The following is a 17,636-nucleotide window of genomic DNA, read 5'->3' as shown; positions in this document are numbered from 1 at the left end:
GGTCACGGCGGGCAGAAAGCCACCTTTGAATTTTGTGTTGAGTGGACGAATAAGAACGAGTCCCTTGAGAAATACAAATGGGATGTGAGCTTCTTGTGGGCCCACAGGGGGTTCATTTTTTAATATTTATTTATTTAGTCAGTCCTGGGACTTGAACTCTGGGCCTGGGCACTGAACCTGAGCTCTTCAGCTCAAGGCTACCACCCTACCCCTTGAGCCACCACACCACTTCCAGTTTTCTGATGGCTCATTGGTGGCTTTGAACTGTGATCCTAAGAGCTCAGCCCCCTGAATAGCTGGGATTCCAGGTATGCGCCACTGTGCCCAGTTCCCACAGGGGTTTTAGTGTCCCCCCCAACCCGCACTCTCAATAAGACCTTGTCCTTTATTTCCAGCATACCCTAGAATCAAGTGCCCAAAGACCTCCCCCACCACCTCTCTCTCTCCTTCTCTCTCTCCTTACTGTCTCCCTTCACCCCAGCCACCTCTTCACTGCTCCTCTGATAGATCATGTTCAGTTGAACCCCAAAGCCATGGCTGGGATACAAAGCATTCTTCTCTTTGTTTTCTCCAAGGCTGGTTTATATTCTTCATTCATGATGCTACGAAGCTGGGCAGCCAAGACTCACGCCTGTCGTCCTAGCTACTCAGGAGGCTGAGATCTGAGAAGCATGGTTCAAAGCCAGCCTTGGCAGAGAAGTTTAGGAGACGCTTATCTCTAATTAATCAACAAAAAGTGGGAAGCCGAGGAAGAGGACCTGTGGCTCAATGAGGTGCAGGGATAGTTGCCCAGGCCCTGAGTTCAAGCCCCAAGATTTTTTTTTTTTTTTTTTTGCCAGTCCTGGGCTTGAGCTCAGGGCCTGAGCATTGTCCTTGGACTTTCTCAAGGCTAGAGCTCTACCACTTGAGCCTCAGCACCACTTCTGGCTTTTTTCTATGTATGTGGTACCGAGGAATCGAACCTGGGTCTTCATGCATGCTAGGCAAGCACTTTAACCACTAGGCCAAACTCCCGGCCCAAGCCCCAAGATTTTTTTGGTGGAAAAAAATTGGTCTCTCAAGCCTTCTAAGCTGATTCATAAACAAGGATCTGTCACTAGAATACCAACACAATGACACAGAATTGGGAGGAGGTGATCCAGGCTGCGGAAACAGCATTTGCAAAGACCCTGAGGTAGGACAAGTTCAACCTGATAAATATTTGCTGGGTAAATGAATGCTAGATTATGCTAAGAGGAATTGATTGCATGCATTCCACTGGGTGGGGGGACATGGAGCAGGGGGAGAGGTGGGAGGGGGGGCGAGGTGGCCTGGCAGGGCCTCAGGCACCAGCAGAGATGGGTGCTCCCCCTTGCAGTATGAGCTGCCTCCTACATGTGTTGATTGGTCCTGGGAATGAAGAGCACCCCATCTTAGAACCCTAGACTTGTGTGGGTCCCAAGATCCAGTGGCTCCGAAGAGAACCGAGTCCCTGAAAGTAGGGGAGAAGTCATGGCAGAGCTGAGACACCCCGGACTTTAGCCTTTGCCCGCTATGGGCTGGCCCAGCAAAGGAGACAGGGAGATAACGGTTCTCCCTCCCCTCCCCCTACCACTCAGCACAGCACTGTCCCATTGGCCCTTCTCCCTGTCCATCTGTCCTACCTGCCAATCAGCAGCCAGGGGCTGAGCTTTAAGCTCCAGGGCACTATTTGAAGATTTCTTAGGGGGTGGTGGGGGGCCGTGTTGACCTGGCATTGAGAGAGAGAGACAGGACCAGAGACTTGGGGAGAAGCATTCAAGCCAGGTGGGAACCTCCCAGCTTAAAGTGGGGACCCATTTCAGAAAGGCCTGAAGAACACAGCCTGCCGGGCCCATGGATGGGGATTTAATAGCCGGAAAGGTGAGTCCTGTCTCAGGTTAGAGGAGGCCTTGGTGCCAGGAAACTGGTCCACAAAGTGCCAGGCTGGGAGGAAGACGCAGCCGGATGGCAAGGTGGGCGCCGAGGAGTGAAGGCTACTGGGATAGGGGTGGGGTGTTGTCCCCACTCTGCTGTCCCCATCTGTCCCACCCTGCTTTTCTTTTTTGTGCCAGTATTGGGGCTTGAACTCAGAGCCTGGGTGTTGTCCCTGAGCTTTATATGCTCCAGACTGGTGCTTTACCACTTGAGCCACAGTTCTACTTCTGGCTTTTTTTTTTTTTGGTGGTTTATTGGAGAGAAGAGTCTTATGGACTTGCCTGCCCCCAGCTAGCTGGCTTCAAGCCTGGATCCTCAGATCTCAGCCTCCCTAGTGGCTAGATAACAGCCATCAGTGCAGGGCTGGCCCCTCCCCTGATTTTCTGTCCCACTGTCCTTATGTGGATGGAGCCTGAGTTGAGGGGGGACTGCTTGTCAGCAAGCTGGAACTTGGGGGTCGGTGTGGGCTCACCCCTGTGCCTTCCTCCCCCCAGATGGCCTCCCCAGCCTGTGCCATGGGTCCCGTGGACAGCGTTGAGCTTCTGGACCTACTCTTTGACCAGCAGGATGGCATCCTGAGGCATGTGGAACTGGGGGAGGACTGGGGTCACACGACCGAGGACCAGGTGAGCCCCCTGCCCCTCCCCGCCTATCCCTCCAGGAAGCTAAGGGCCACAGAGCTGCCAGTGGGGTGACTGGAAACCCAGGGGGCCCCACCTACCAGCGCAGGGCCGCTCTCAGTGCTCCTTTCGCACAAAATGGCCATTCGTTTCCCTTTGCACGCATGGAAAGATCAGTGTCAGAGAGGGCTAGGTGCTTTCCTAAGGCCACACAGCAGTCTCCAGTGTGAACTCACACTCAGCTCACTGACTGAGTGCCCATTGCATTTGAGAGAGAAAGGACACAGCAAGGACTCAAGAGGACCAGGGTGGGGGTTCACCCAGCACCCCCTGCCTCTGTTCTCCCCACAGGCGCTGCCAGGCACAGGCTCTGACAGCTTCCTGAACTGCTTCTTGGTCCCTGGAGACTCAGCTCCCAGCTCTCCGACCTGGTCCCCAGCTGCCAGTGACAGTGGCATTTCTGAGGACCTGCCCTCTGACCCCCAGGACACCCCTCCCCACCAGGGACCACCTGCCACCATGGCAGGGGGTCCTCCCTCTGAGCCTGGCCAGGAGCTCTGTCCTGCCTTTGTCCCCAGTCCGCCCTGTCCCCCAGCCAGGCAGCCGGGGACCCAAGCACTTGAGACATCGGTAGCCATCGACTTGGGTGAGTTCAGGGCTGGTGGCTGGTGTCCGAGGGAGGGGCCTGGCTCCTTTCTGGTGCAGTTCCTGGAATGGACACCTGAGGGCGCCCTCGGTGGCTCAGGACTGGTTTGCATAATCAGTGATTGACACCTGGGGCAAGCCAGAGTGGTGAAGTCACTTACATACCTGAGGTCACACAGCTCCACCCAGTCAGCAGACACCTCAAGCCCACCCTGTGCAAAGGACCCCAAGGGCCAGGGTCAGGGGGTGACTCACACCCGGTCCCTGCCCCATGGGGGAGATAAGGCTTGGCTGAACTATGACACTAGTGGCTCTGATCTGGACTGGTAGCCCTGGGGCTTGAACTCCAGGCCTGGGCACTGTCTTTGAACACTTTTTGCTCAAGGCTAGTGCCCTGCCACTTGAGCCACAGTGCCATTTCCGACTTTTTCTGCATATACGGTACCTAGGAATCGAACTCAGGGCTTTGTACATGCTAGGCGACCACTCTACCACTAGGCCATGCTCCCAGCCTTCCATCTTCTTTGTAGCTTTATTTACTGGATTTGAACTCAGGCCTTATATTTGCTAGGCAGATACTCTACCACTTGAGCTACATCTCCAGTCCTCTTTGCTTTTAGGTATTTTTCAAATTGCCTGAAGTGTTCTTAAAATTTATTTACTTATTAAAGTGCAGACCAGTAGCTCATGTCTGTCATTCCAGCTCCGAAGGACGATGAGATCTGAGGATCCCAGTTCAAAGCCAGCCCAGGCAGGAAAGTCGCTGAGACTCTTATCTCCAATTAATCACCAAAAAAAAGCCAGAAGTGGCACCGTGGCTCAAGTGATAGAGCACTAGCCATGAACAATTGGAGTAAAGGGGCTCAGGGACAGTGCCCAGACCCCAAGTTCAAGCTCCAGGACTGCCCAGGCTGGCCTTGAACCTCTATCCTCCCAGTCTCAGCCTGCAGTGTGGCTGGGGTTACAGGTGGAAGCCACAGTACCTGGCCTCTTGTACTTCCGATAATCAGAGCTGTGCCCAGAAGAGTCTGTAGCAGAGGAGGAAGCCAGGCCCTCGCCAGGGCTGTCTGTGTCAACCCAGGCCATGGTGGTGGCGGGGCCTGGATGTCACCCATTATTGGTGGGCTGGGGGTGGCTTCACCACCTGATCCCCGTCCTGCTGTCCCCAGAGCTGTGGAGCTCAGGAAGCCTGTATACAGAGGAGCAGGCCAGCTCGCCCTCCCGCTTCAGCCTCTCGGTGAAGGAGCTCTTGCTGTCAGGCAGCGGTGGAGACTCGGTGAGCAGCGCCCACGCCCCGGTGCCCCCATTTCACGGCTGCAGTGGAACAGGGGTGTGTGTGTGTGAAGTTGATGGAGGAGAGGTAGTCCAGGGACAGGGAGAGGGGGCCAGGCAGAAGTGACAAAGTCCAGCCAAGTGCCGGGCTCACGCCTGTCATCCCAGCTACTCAGGAGGCTGCAATCTGAGGATCGAGGTTCAAAGCCAGCCCAGGCAGGAAAGTCTCCCGAGACTCTCATCTCCAATGAACCACCAGAAAACTGGAAGTGGCATTGTGGCTCAAGTGGTAGAGGACAGGCTGGGGGGGGGGCATGAGGCTTGAGTTCAGCAAGGAACTGTGTTCTGGGGTTCCTCCCCCTCTCCCTCTCCTCTTCCTCCTCTTTCTAGCACCACACGTGACACTACTTTGCTCATTCCCTCGTATTTCATTTGAATTCATGTTATACTGGTTTTAATTTTGGAGACAAGGTTGTTTTTTTTTTCCAGTCCTTGGGCTTGAACTCAGGGCCTGAGCACTGCCCTTGGGCTTTTCTTAAGGCTAGCACTCTACCATTTGAGCCACAACACCACTTCTGGCTTTTTCCATGTATGTGGTACTGAGGAATCAGGTCTTTGTGCATGCTAGGCAAGCCCTCTACCACTAGGCCACACTCCCGGCCCCGGAGGCAGGATCTTTTTGATGGAATATTGAGATTTACCATCCACCTGTCTCCCCCACCCCCAGTGTTGGGATCATGGTTACCACAGCCCACACATTATTATTATTATTATTATTAATTTGTCAGTCAGAGAGCTTGAACTTGGGGTCTGGATGCTGCCCCTGAATCTCTTTTCACTCAAGGCTAGGGCTCTACTATTTTGAGCCACAGCACCACTTCCAGTTTCCTGGTGCTTCATGGGAGAAAAGGGTTTCATGGACTTTTTTACCTGGGCTGGCTTTGAACCACAGTCCTCAGATCTCAGCCACCTTTACTTTTTTTGTTGTTTGTATTTTGGTCTGTCTGGGGCTTGAACTCAGAGTCTGGGCACTGTCCTTGGACTTTCTCAAAGCTAGAGCTCTACCACTTGAGCCACATGCCAGTGCTGGCTTTTTTCTGTGTATGTGGTACTGAGGAATCAAACCCAGGGCTTCATGCATGCTAGGCAAGCACTACCACTAGGCCACGCTCCCAGCCCCTCTCCTTTACTTTTTACCATGATCCTTTCTCATGGCAAGTCTCATGCTTCTTCTCTTGTGCATAATTCTGCCCCTGATCAGACAAGCCAGCCTTAGTTTCCCTGTCCTGTTTTCTGGATGCTTCTCTCATCTGCAGTCCTGGGCTGGCACGCAGTCCTGGCACAGAGTGGATACTCTGAAAACAGTTATCGAAAAGCCCCGCAAACCTCCTCTTTGCACTCTGAGGGTAACTAAGGCTCAGTCCTGGGTCAGAGGACTGACTGCTGCTGATTACCCCCAGGGCCTTGTTGACTCTGTGGGTAGAGATTTCACCCGTGGGGTCTCTGGGCCTCCAACTGCATGGTTCTGGGTTCCCATAGCAACAGCACCATCCGGCAGCCACACACCTGCTCCGGCCTGGGCCCGGGCACTGCCAGGAGCTGATGCTGACAGAGGATGAGAAGAAACTGCTGGCCAAGGAAGGCGTCACCCTGCCCACACAGCTCCCCCTCACCAAGGTAGGTGACCCTCTTTTCTCCAAGTAGAAAAACCACAGGTGGGGCTGTGGCTCAAGGGGTAGGGTGGTAGGCTTGAGCTGCAGAGCTCAGGGACAGCGCCCAGGCCCTGAGTTCAAGTCTCACAACCTACAAAAAAACCCCAAAAATGACAGAAGTGAAACCTTAACGTGTCAGCTTGTTGAGTAACCAGAATTACAAGATGAGTCACCAGAACTCGTGTGTGTGTGTGTGTGTGTGTGTGTGTGTGTGTGTGTGTGTGTGAGTGTGTGTTGGCCTGGGCAGTGTCCCTGAGCTTTTGTGCTCAAGCCTGGCTATTTACCACCTGAGCTACAGCACCAGTTCCAGGCTTTTGATGGTTCATTGGAGAGAAGTTTTGAACTCTGATCCTTATCTCTCAGCCTCCTGAGTAGCTAGAACTGTAGGCGGGAGCCACTGGCGCTCGGCTTTTAGTTATTTTTCTAAGTAGGGTCTTGCAGTTTGTTTGCTTGCTTGCTTGGTTTTTGCCTGGGATACCTTCCTCCTCACTGGGGTCCCCATAAATCTGGGTCTGTGGGTACGACCCACCACGACAGGCTTGTTGGTGGAGATGAGGTATTGCTAACACTTTGCTTGGGCTCACATGGAACTTGAGTCCTCTTGCTCTGTCATCCCAGTCCCTTGGGGTGATAGGAGTCAGGCCTGCCCTGGCCGGCCTTGCCGTATCACCCCTTTCTGAGCAGGAGTTTTCACCTAAGAAAGCTCTGGCCCCCGGCTTCCCACCCAACCCCATGGGGTGTGCCAGTCCTCAGGGCTTCCATTCCGCCTGGCTGCAGGAGAAGATGCAGTTCCCAGACATGGCCACCAGGGGGCACCAAGGTGGAGGCTGGGCAGGCAGCTGTTTACTTTCGGGGTCTCCCAGCATGGTCTCCTAAGAATGGAGGAAAAAGCCAAGCAGTCCCCCCTCTTTGTGCTCCTCCCCCCAAGTATGAGGAACGGGTGTTGAAGAAGGTCCGTCGGAAAATCCGAAACAAACAATCGGCCCAGGAAAGCAGGAGGAAGAAGAAAGAATACATCGATGGCTTGGAGACCCGGTGAGGCCGGGGAGGTGGGGCTGGTGTCACACTCACAGGGGAAACTGAGGCACAGCGCACGCCGCCCACGTGCCAAAAGCAGAACGGTGTTCCCTCTCGGGGAGTGACATGGGAGCCTGTGCCAATACTGGGACTGGAACTCCCAGCCACAGCTCCACTTCCAGCCGTGCTGGCTGGGTGGAGATGAGAGTCTCACAGACTCTTCTCCCCTGGGCTGGGCTTGAACCCTATCCTCCAGATCTCAACTTCCTGGCAGGCTAGGATGCCACGTGTGAGCCACCCAGTGTCCAGTGCCCACTCTTTTAATCTTTAATAGCCAGCCAGGGGCGTGGGCCTCGTGCCTGTCATTCTAGCTCCTCCAGAAGCTGAGGCATGAGGCCAGGTGCTCAAGGCCAGCCCAGGTGATGCAGCAAGGGCTCAAGTGGAAAATGAATCCATCAAGTCTTATTTCAGACTTCCCTGCTGGCCTGGGAAGTGTTTCCTGTCACCCCCCCCCCTCCTTTGTCCTGGGAACACGGAGGCAGGGGCAGGGACAGTTGGCCCCAGGCTCCTTCTCAGTCTCCCCATTGTTGTACTGCAGGATGTCAGCGTGCACTGCGCAAAATCAGGAGCTACACAGGAAAGTCCTGCACTTGGAGAAGCAAAACCTGTGAGTTCCGTTCAGCTAGAGCAGGCACAGGGGAGTTTCTTGTTTTTGTTTCTTGGCAGGCAGGACCTGCGAGTGGCCCCAGTGTATTTTATGGGATGGAGAGGTAAAGGGCTGAGACTGTGTTTTGGGTGAAAGGCAAAAAGCTGAAAGGATCAAGGAACAAGGGCTCCCTCTACAAAGGAGGCAGGCTGTATAAAAGGGGAGATTTGAATGTAGGGCTTTGAGGGATGCATAAGAGTCTGTTAGGATCAAGGCATAGTCAATGTTAGAGAGGACAGATGTTGTAGTCAGAGGTGGCGTTGGAGAACAACATCTGCCTCTGTCAGGAGATTTCATCTGTGTTAGTTTGTCATCTGTTCTGGGCCACTGGGAGTGGAAGTGGGAACAGACTTGTGTCATGGAACAGTGAGAGTCATGGGTGGGTGGGGGCTGCAGGGCTGGAAGAAAGGTCACAGAGGGCTTCCCATGTGGGATCACTGGAAATGAGGCCTGAAGAGCCAGCTGGAAAAGTTGGGGGGGGGGAAGCTGAGCCTGTGCAAAGGCCCTGAGGCTGGGTGGAGCCTGGTAGGTGGGAAGAGGAGAGGGAGGGGAGGGGAGGGCAGGAAGGAGGCAGGTTGGGTGGTTCAGGGCCCCATGGGCTACAGGGAAGAGGAGGGAGGCAGATTCACACTTGCAGAGCTTGTGGGACTTTAGTGAGGAGGAGGAGGGGACCCCCTCCCCCAGGCAGGACGCCATGCTGAGGGCTCAGCAGAGGCTGCTCCCTCCTCCCAGGTCCCTGCTGGAGCAGCTGAAGAAACTCCAGGCCCTCGTGGTCCAGTCCACCAGCAAGTCTGTGCAGACCGGCACCTGCATCGCGGTGAGGCTCGGGCCCCTGGTGCCAGGGTGGGGGAGGGGGCCCCTGGGGTCCGGGCAGGAGGAGGGGTGACCGCTCCTCCTCTGCAGGTCCTCCTCCTGTCCTTCGCCCTCATCGTCCTGCCCTCCGTCAGCCCCTTCGCCTCCGGCAAGGCTGAGAGCCCCAGCGATTTCACACCCATGCGTGGTAGGTGCTGTGGTTCCCTCCAAACCAACCCCCCGTACCCCAACCCTGCACCCCACCCTGCCTGACCCCCAACCTCTGCTCAGTCTTTTCCAGAACCTTGCACAATGACGCTGCCTCCCGTGTGGCCCCTGGGGCCACGCCAGGCTCCGAGGCCCCAGGCCCCTGGCCCGACACTGGGACCCCCCAGAAAGTGGCCCCTGGTGGCGTGGGGAAGGACTGGGGGGGCTTCCTGGATGTGCCAGGGCAGGGCGGCTCAGCAGAGGAGCTGGACGGTGCCACCCTGGCCTTGAGTAACTCCACCAAGGGGCTGGGCCGGGCCGCCCTGCTGGACTGGGTGGCCCCCGACCCCGTGCTGGGCGCGGGGCTCACAGGAATGGAGGCAGTGGGGGAGCTGTGAGCCCCCCAGGATGGAGCCTCCGGACCCCTCTGTCCAGGGTCCTCCGAGGGGGCTCAGCAGTGGGCAGCAGCACCTCCCTCTGGACTGACTTTTAAATAAAGGGGGGGGGTCCACAAGGGCTGAGAAACCCGCAGACCCAGACACAAGTAGACAAGACAGGCGCGCCCCTGGCTCCCGAGACACCGGAGAATGTGTGGATTCTGGGTGGCTGCAGTGCACGGCTGTCCCTTTTCTAAGACTGCCATGACTCTGAATAAAGTATTTTCCCAGGACGCGTGGCAGTGGGCACAGTGGGGCTTGGGCCTGGGGGTGGTGGGGGAGGGGCACTAGCTGAATGGCTTCAGCACCTTGGACAGCGGGGCTGCAGGGAGTGGGGGACAGATTTCCAGCCTGTGCCTTTTCTGGGGGACAAGGCAAAGATGACACTGTGATGAGGAAACTCAGGCAGACAAGGTGACCTGCCCAGAGTCAAGGCTGGGGACAGGGGCAGAGCCCAGGACACAACCTCCCCCCACCACCCAGCCTCGGAATCCAGAGCAGATGTGGAACAAAGAAATCCTTCAAACAGGAGGGGAGTTTGGCCTAGTGGTTAAAGTGCTTGCCTAGCATGCACGAAGACCCGGGTTCGATTCCTCGGTACCACATACATAGAAAAAAGCCAGAAGTGGTGCTGAGGCTCAAGTGGTAGAGCTCTAGCCTTGAGAAAGTCCAAGGACAGTGCTCAGGCCCTGAGCTCAAGCCCAGGACTGGCAAAAAAAAAAAAAAAAAACTAACAAAGCAGATCGCTCACAAATCAAGGGCTCAAGAAATACATGCCAGCAGGGAGCCTGGTGGCTCACGCCTGTCATCCCAGCTACTCAGGAGGCCGAGACCTGAGGACTGCGGCTTGAAGCCAGCCTGGATAGAAAAGTTTGAGAAATTCTCTCTTTTTTTTTTGCCAGTCCTGGGCTTGAGCTCAGGGCCTGAGCACTGTCCTTGGGCTTTCTCAAGGCTAGAGCTCTACCACTTGAGCCTCAGCACCACTTCCGGCTTTTCTATGTAGGTGACACCGAGGAACTGTACCCAGGTCTTTGTCCACGCTGGGCAAGCACTCTACCACTAGGCCACACTCCTGGCCAAGTGAAATTCTTTATCTCCAATGAACCACCAGAAAACCAGAAGTGACGCTGTGGCTCAAGGTAGGGTGGCAGCCTTGAGCTGAAGAGCTCGGGACAGCGCCCAGGCCGAGTCCACCACCCATGATGCCCACAGTCATCGCGAGTGCTAAGGCTGCACAGCGCGCATGTGGGGAGGTGAACCAGTCCTGCAGTAAAGGAATCCTGATTTATTGCATTGCAGACTTTTCATGAAGCCCTGCACATCCTCCCGTCTCCCCAGCCCGGCCTCCTGATCTGAGGAGGGGCTAGGGGTGCCCTGCAGGCACCTGAGCCAGAGGCTGGGGTGCACCCAGAGCCCTGGCACTCAGGGGAGATGGGGTTGGGGCCAGAGCCTAGCTCAGCCCCCGCCTCCCCCCCAGGCCTGGGGGACAGACACACATCTACATCCATACCCACACGTGACAGACAGTAGAAAAGAGCGAGTCTGTGGTTTCTACAAAAGCCCCCCCCATGACACCCTGGTCAGCTGGGAGCCGCCTCGGCCTTTATCCTCTTGGAAGGCCAGTGCGGGGCAGGGCTGTCTGGCTCTTCTCTTTTGGGGGGCCAGTGCGGGGCAGGGCTGTCAGGCCCCTCCCTTTTGGGGTGCCAGCCACAGGGCTCCAGCTTGGAGTCGGCGGGCGTGGAGGGCTCTTCCTTGGGGCTCGGGGGGCGTGGCAGGGGCGGCGGGGCCCTGTCCAGCACGCGGGGCCCGTCCCAGGAGGGGATCTGGAGGCCCAGGTGCTTCATGAGCTGCGTCATGACCTCGTCGACATAGCCGTGGATGCGCAGGTCAGCGTGGCGGTCCTGGGAGGCAGGGGGGGGGCTCAGGTGGGGGCGGGGCACGTGGGAGTGGGGGTCCTGTGTGGGGGACGGGGCAGGGGCCACCTACGTGCTTGGTGGGCTGCAGGTTCACGATGACCAGCCGGCCCCCGCGGCGCTTGGTGACCAGGGGCAGGTTTCCACTGGGCCGGATTTGCAAAGAGGTCCCCAGGGTGATGGACAGGTCAGCGTTCCTGGGACGGCAGCGGGGAGCACAGGAGCTAAGGCCGGTCCCATGGCAGCCCTCCTTTCCTGTCCAGACGTCCCCAGGGCCCAGCTGCCCACCTCTGCACCCGCTCCCAGGCCCCAGAGGCAGAGCCAGCGTTGACCTGGAGCCAGACTGGGGTTGGATCTGGGCTCCGTCACCCTCAGGATGGGAGGCACTGAACATGGACTCAGTCTCCCCACTTATGCCTTCCTCCACAGAACTGACCAGAGCCACGAAGCCCTGCCACCTCTTCCAGGAGCCTTTTGGATTTCTCCCTGTCCTGTGTGTGTGTGTGGGGGGGCGCTGTACATTTCTGCCTGGCTCCCATGCTTGCCCCCCACGCTGAGTCCTCCGGAGGGGTCACACCTGCTGGCCTCATCAGCAAAAGCCAGGTCCCGGTCCGGCAGAGAGTCTTCCCAGTCTAGGATGGTGTCCCTCAACTCGCCCCTGTGGACCAGAGGTTGCAGGGTCAGCAGAGGGGTCAGGCCCTGGGGGCGGGACGGGGTGGGATGGGGCGCTCACCTGCAGGCCCGAAGCCCCCTTGCCTTGGCCACAGTGCAGAGCCGGCCCGTGGCCTTGAGGCCCATGGTACCCACGACTGTGTCCCGAACATACTGCCTGTGTGGGGAAGAGAGAGGGAAGAGGGAGGAAGGGAGGGAGGGTGGGAGGGGGGAAAGGAGGAAAGAAGGAGGGAGGAGGGAGGGGGGAGGGTGAGGGGGAAGGGAGGGCCAGATGAGCAAATGAGCTGAGTGGCAGAGAACCTGAGTTCAAAGGTTGGTACTGGCAATAAAAGAAAAAGGCTCACGCCTGTCATCCTAGCTACTCAGGAGGTTGAGATCTGAGGATCATGGTTCAAAGCCAGCCTGGGCACTAAAGAATGTGAGACTCATCTCCAATTAACCACCAGAAAACTGGAAGTGGGCTGTGCTTCCAAGGGTAGGGCGCTAGCCTTGAGCTGAAGAGCTTGGGGACAGCGCTTAGGCCCAGAGTTCAAGCCCCATGACTTACAAAGTAAAAAAAAGAAAGAAGGAAAGAAAGGAAGGAGGGAAATTGGTATGAAATTTTAACAATAGACAAATACAGGCCAAACCACAATCACTGGGTCATATCTGGCCCTTGCTTGTGTTATCTATAAAGCTTTATTGGCACAGAGCGATCTTACTGGTTTACATGTTGTCTATGGAGGTTTTCACAGGCCTGGGAACACTGACTCTGGTCCTTACAGAATGTGAGGTGGCCCTGGCCTGGTGCAGGAAAAGCATTAGCTGATGGTTCTTGTGACTTTTCCGTACAGTAAAAAGAGAAAAATGACAAGAAAACGATGTGGCATCATTGCACCCTGGTCCGAAAGCACCCAGAAGTCAGAAGAGGGAAGTTAGGGGGGGTTCCCCAATGCTGTTTGTTAAATTAGGCACTTCCCCCACAAAGTAGAAGTTTTCAGCCCATATCAACTCAAAGGTGACTTGATTTGGAAATGCAGGCATTGTGCTGCGTGGTGGGTCACACCTGTAATCTCAGCACTGAGAGGTTAAGAGATGGGAGGATTTGGGTTCAAGAACAGCCTTGATAAAGGATTAGTGAGCCTCCCCCAGCCCCATCTCAATCATCCAGTCAGGTATGGTGATGCCTGCCTGGAGGTATAAACGGGAGGATTCATGCCACTGAGATCTGAGGACAGCGGTTCAAAGGTAGCCTGGGCACTAAAAATCCTTGAGACTCTCTAATTCACCACTAGAAAACTGGAAGTGGCGCTGAGGCTCAAGGGGTAGGACGGTGGCCTTGAGCTGAAGAGCTCAGGGACAAAGCTCAGGCCCAGAGTTCAAGCCCTACAACCTACTTAAAAAAAAAAACAAGGGGGGGGGGAAGGTCCAGGTCCAGGCCAGGCAAAACAATAAGACCCTGACGTGCTACAGCATCTGCCTACCACAGCACAAGGCTCTAAGTTCAAGCCTTCCCTCACATATAAGAGAGAGAGAAACAATGTAGGATACAGAGAGAAGGGCAATGACATGGGCTGCATGAGGCCGCCACAGGCCCAGGAGCACCTGCAGCAGCCAGGAGGGGCGCTCAGGCCCTGTGGTGTGAGACTTTTGGTCTCCAAGACTGTGGAGGGTAACCCTGCGGTGTGACATCACCTGTTCGTGCTTCTGTGTGATGAGGGCCCCCCACCCCAGGGAACAGGTCTATACCCCTGAAGGCCTCCCTGTGCTGCCTGGGCCTTTGGGAACTTGAGACAGCAGGGGAGAGCCTGGGGCAGAGGGTTGGGCCGTGCCCTAAGTCACAGGCCAGGTCCACACCAGAGCCCTCACATAGGAATCCCTGCCTACAAACATCCCCACCCACACCCACAGCCACACCCACAGCCAAAGGTCACCCACCCAAGCCCTCACACACAGGAGCCTCCACCCACAAATCCCCACCACCACCTTCCACCTGGAGCCCCACCCACAACCACAGGCCCCACCCACATGGGTCCTGCTCACACCCAGGCCCCAGCTACACTCAGTCCCCACACACAGTCCTGTCCCACCCACAACCACAGGCCCCACCCACACACCTAGACCCTCATACACACGAGTCCAGCTCACTCCCACTGGGGGGGGGAAGGTTACACCCGCACTCACGTCTTGCACTTGCTGCACTCTTCTACAAACATGTTCCCGTGAAGCTCTGCCAGCTTGTCCCTGTGGGAGGAGAAGAGGTTGGGGGCCCCTCCCTGGGTCCCCAGGTTGTGAGCCGGGTCCTGAGATCCCCCCCGCCCTCCCAAAGGCCATCTTGTCTACAGCACCCATGACCTCTCCAAGGCCTGCGGCTTCCACTGAGTGGGTAGCCATCCTCAGGCAGTGGCCCAAATCCTGGTGGGCCAGGCCAGCGGGTACCTGGGGAAGCCGGAGCGCACGTGCAGCCCGTCCACATTCTGGCTGACGAGGAAGTTCAGGTAGCCCACGCGCTCCAGCTGCACCAAGGCCATATGTGTCTTGGTGGGCCTCGCGCTCTCAAAGGTGGTGTCAAACTTGGGGGCCAGGCCCTTCTCCTCCATGGTCCACACGCCGTGGGGACCTCTGGGTGGGGCAGCAGGTGGGGAGAAACCAGGGCAGGGTGGGGGGGGCACCGGAAAAGAAAGAAAGAATCAGCAATGGAGAAAGGCAGAGGATAAAGGGAGAGACTTGGCAGACTGTTTCTGTCACTCTGAACGCTGTACTGGGTGGTAGTAGGAGGCCCTACAGGGGGAGGCGGCTGTGCTGGAGAATTTTTACATTCCTCCTTCAAAGAGGAATCAGACACAGTAAGCCCCTGGGCTGTGGGGCAAGAGGCCGCAGGAAAAGAAAGAAATACAATGTATTGTGCTATCTGTAGGAACCACCTAGGCCACCAGTGAAAGACCCTGGCTTTTGGGGGAACAAGATTTATCTCCTACAGGCCAAGGGACATAATGGAATTTAGAGACAGTGGCTGTTCTCACACCCTAGGGACAGAAAACTATTTGCAAGTGGTTCTGAAGCAAACTGTCCCTAAGAAGTCTCCTTCCCAGGTGTGGCGGCCAGACATGCCCACTTAAAGACTACACTTCCCAGCATCCCTTGCAGCTAGCTGTAGTCGGGTGATCATGCTCTGGACCATGGAGTGGGCCAGAATGTGGGGGATCCACGTTTGTCCCGCTTTTCCAGGACCCAGTGCTTCCCAGGAGGAAGACAGCAGGATAGGCCTGCATACACGCCCTAAAGATTACATTTCCCAGTCTACTTTGCAGCCAACTCTGGGCACCTGACCAGGCTCTAGCCAGTGAAGTAGGGCCAAGTGAAAGCTGTGATTTTAATGGACTTTTGGGGAATCAGAGGGCTCCCCCCCTCACCCTCACCCCTGAAACCTAAGAGGATGACAACAGGATGAACTTCCTAGACTGGGTGTCTGTGGGTCCCAGGGAAGTCCCTGGTGGTACATTAGGTCCTGCCTCAGTTTCCCCTCCCAACCCAAAGACCTGAAGTCAGGGATGCCAGAGGCGGTGCTGATGCCGGCGCCCGTGTGGAAGACCACATTGGAAGATTGGCGCATCAGCTGTGCCAGCTCCCACACCTTACGCTCCAGCTCCTCCGGGGGGTCAAAGATCTATGGAGAGAGAGAAGGGAGAGGGTCTGGTCCAGGTGCGTCCTCCAGGGCCACAGGCGGAAGCCACACTGTGCCCACCTTATTCATGGGAGGACAAGGACTGGACAGGGTGGCTTGCTGTCCTGGCACCCCTCAGCCAGAGTCCTGCATGGTACCCAGCTCCCTCCGGGTCACAGCCCAAGAACCCCTGGAAGCCCACAGGTCCCAGCAGGACCCATCCTGTTCCCTCCCTCCCTCTTCCTCTCACTCTGCTCCTTCAACATTCCAGCTTCCCTCCTGTCTCAGGGCCTTTGCACCAGATGCTTTCCCCACAGACACCTGTATAGCTCCCTCACTCTTTTAGGTATGGATTCCTGTATCACCTTCCTGGTGCCTCTCAGACTCCTGGTTTCAATGCATCCCTTAGGTCTCTGACATTTGTGTGGGGAGGGGAGGAGATTCAATCAGCAATAGATGTTTTAATAAAAGTTTGTCGGGCTGGGAGTTTAGCCTAGTGGTAGAGTGCTTGCCGGGCATGCACAAAGACCCAGGTTTGATTCCTCGGTGCCACATACATAGAAAAAACCAGAAGTGGTGCTGAGGCTCAAGAGGTAGAGCTCTAGCCTTGAGAAAGTCCAAGGACAGTGCTCAGGACCTGAGAACAAGCTCCAGAACTCACACTTATAATCCTAGCTACTCAGGAGGCTGAGATCTGAGGACTGGGGTTGGAACCCAGCTGGGGAATAAACTCCATGAGACTTTTTTTTTCTTTTTCTTTCTTTTTTGCCAGTCCTGGGGTTTGAACTCAGGGCCTGGGCCCTGTCCCTGAGCCTCTTTGTGCTCAAGGCTAGGGCTCTACCACTTGACCCAGAGCCCCACTTGTGGCTTTTTTTTTTTCATAGAGCCTCATGGGGGCTTGGCTGGCTTCGAGCCGCGATCTGAGTGAGATCTCAACCTCCAGAGTCGTTAGGATGACAGGAGTGAGTCACCCGCCGCTGGCTTCCTAGAGACCCTCAGCTCCACTTCACCACCCCAAAGCCGGACTGGAGCCGAGGCTTAAGTAGGTAGGAGAGCACCGGCCGGCCGTGGAAGAAGCCGAGGAGCAGCCCCTGGGCCGGGCCGCAGGCAGCCAGCCCTCACCCCGCCCCGCCCCTCCAGGTACAGATGGGGACCCCACGTCCCACCGTCTGTGGGGAGGGCGGCCCCCGCCCTCCCGGCCGGGCTCCGCGGCCTCCCCATCCCCGCGTCCCCCTGGGGTGCCACCGCCCAGGGACGCTCGCCGCCCGCCCCGTCCCCCACCCCGGGCCCGGGGCGCCGCCTCCCGCCGCTCCCCTCCGGCTCCTGAGACCCCCACCCCCCGCGCCCCGACACGCTCACCTCCGGCAGCCCACATTTCCCCTTGTCCGCATAGGGCGACAGCCCCGCTGCATAATTCACCGACATCGCCGCCGCAGCCGCCGCCCCGGCGACGGGGAACAATAAAGTTTCTCTTGTTGCGGCCGCTTCCGCCGGAAGTCGGGCGGGACGGCGAGGTGGGAGGAGCCAACGTGCCTTTCCCTCTGCGCACGCTCGCGCGCATGCGCACGCGCCAGGCCGACGCCCGGCGCGCCATCTTCAGTGTTGGCAGAGCCCGGCGAGCTCTGCTTTCTTAGGTTTCTGGGGCTTGGGAGAATGATCACGATGGGGATCCGGGCGGGCGGGAAAAAAAATGGTGTTGAGAGGTCTCCGGCTATCTGGGAACTTTATGGAGGATTATGCTATAGAGCAGGGACCCAGGACCGCAATCCAAGCAGGGTGGGGAACGCCACGCAGCTCCCTGAGCCCATCAAGAGCCCAGGGAAGCGGCTGGCGGTCACTAGACCTCCCTCCAAGAGGCCTGCGTGAGGCCAGCACCCTTGGCTCAACCCTGTTACCTGTCAACTACTGGGTTAGGTGGAGATTGGGCGCCTGAGGTTCTAATCCAGACCTGACAGAAAAATTCACGGGAACCCCCCCCACCATCCACAGCTGGGTGTCACCCCGGGTGTGTGGAGAAGCCTCAAGGAGGTGGACAGAGTCCAGGACAGACACTTGGGCAGGAAGT

General features: G+C 57.0%; 2 protein-coding genes across 2 annotated transcripts; one reads left to right on the top strand and one right to left on the bottom strand.

The window, feature by feature from the left end:
- Window positions 1–1,687: 1,687 nt before the first annotated feature.
- Creb3l3 (cAMP responsive element binding protein 3 like 3) lies at window positions 1,688–9,576 on the top strand. The gene is made up of 10 exons (XM_090340887.1): window positions 1,688–1,881; window positions 2,430–2,561; window positions 2,907–3,201; window positions 4,370–4,476; window positions 6,012–6,149; window positions 7,113–7,219; window positions 7,800–7,868; window positions 8,640–8,724; window positions 8,811–8,907; window positions 8,991–9,576. The coding sequence occupies exons 1-10, from the start codon at window positions 1,855–1,857 to the stop codon at window positions 9,302–9,304; spliced, it is 1,371 nt and encodes a 456-aa protein (XP_090197013.1). The 5' UTR covers window positions 1,688–1,854; the 3' UTR covers window positions 9,305–9,576.
- A 1,106-nt stretch (window positions 9,577–10,682) lies between these two features.
- Window positions 10,683–17,053, bottom strand: Sirt6 (sirtuin 6). Its single transcript, XM_090340860.1, has 8 exons — window positions 16,931–17,053; window positions 15,447–15,574; window positions 14,347–14,529; window positions 14,092–14,151; window positions 11,990–12,085; window positions 11,834–11,914; window positions 11,330–11,453; window positions 10,683–11,244 (listed from the first exon to the last, which is right to left on the bottom strand). The coding sequence occupies exons 1-8, from the start codon at window positions 16,994–16,996 to the stop codon at window positions 10,924–10,926; spliced, it is 1,059 nt and encodes a 352-aa protein (XP_090196986.1). The 5' UTR covers window positions 16,997–17,053; the 3' UTR covers window positions 10,683–10,923.
- Window positions 17,054–17,636: the final 583 nt, after the last annotated feature.

This window comes from Megascapheus bottae, chromosome 1 (assembly GCF_031878675.1).
Source record: "Megascapheus bottae isolate mThoBot1 chromosome 1, mThoBot2.hap1, whole genome shotgun sequence".
NCBI lineage: Eukaryota > Metazoa > Chordata > Mammalia > Rodentia > Geomyidae > Megascapheus > Megascapheus bottae.
The sequence above is the reverse complement of the archived record's forward strand: the minus strand, read 5'-3'. Positions and strand labels throughout refer to the sequence as shown.

What these genes read in the sequence shown, in the direction of transcription:
- Creb3l3 (XM_090340887.1), top strand. Translation starts at nt 1,855, where the DNA reads ATGGATGGGGATTTAATAGCCGGAAAG. An exon ending in CACAGCTCCCCCTCACCAAG is followed by an intron (nt 6,150 to 7,112) that starts GTAGGTGACCCT and finishes CCTCCCCCCAAG; the next exon opens with TATGAGGAACGGGTGTTGAA. An exon ending in ATCGATGGCTTGGAGACCCG is followed by an intron (nt 7,220 to 7,799) that starts GTGAGGCCGGGG and finishes GTTGTACTGCAG; the next exon opens with GATGTCAGCGTGCACTGCGC.
- Sirt6 (XM_090340860.1), bottom strand. Translation starts at nt 16,996, where the DNA reads ATGTCGGTGAATTATGCAGCGGGGCTGTCGCCCTATGCGGACAAGGGG. An exon ending in TCTGGCATCCCTGACTTCAG is followed by an intron (nt 14,530 to 15,446) that starts GTCTTTGGGTTG and finishes TGCCCCACCCAG; the next exon opens with AGGTCCCCACGGCGTGTGGA. An exon ending in GTGCGCTCCGGCTTCCCCAG is followed by an intron (nt 14,152 to 14,346) that starts GTACCCGCTGGC and finishes CTCCTCCCACAG; the next exon opens with GGACAAGCTGGCAGAGCTTC.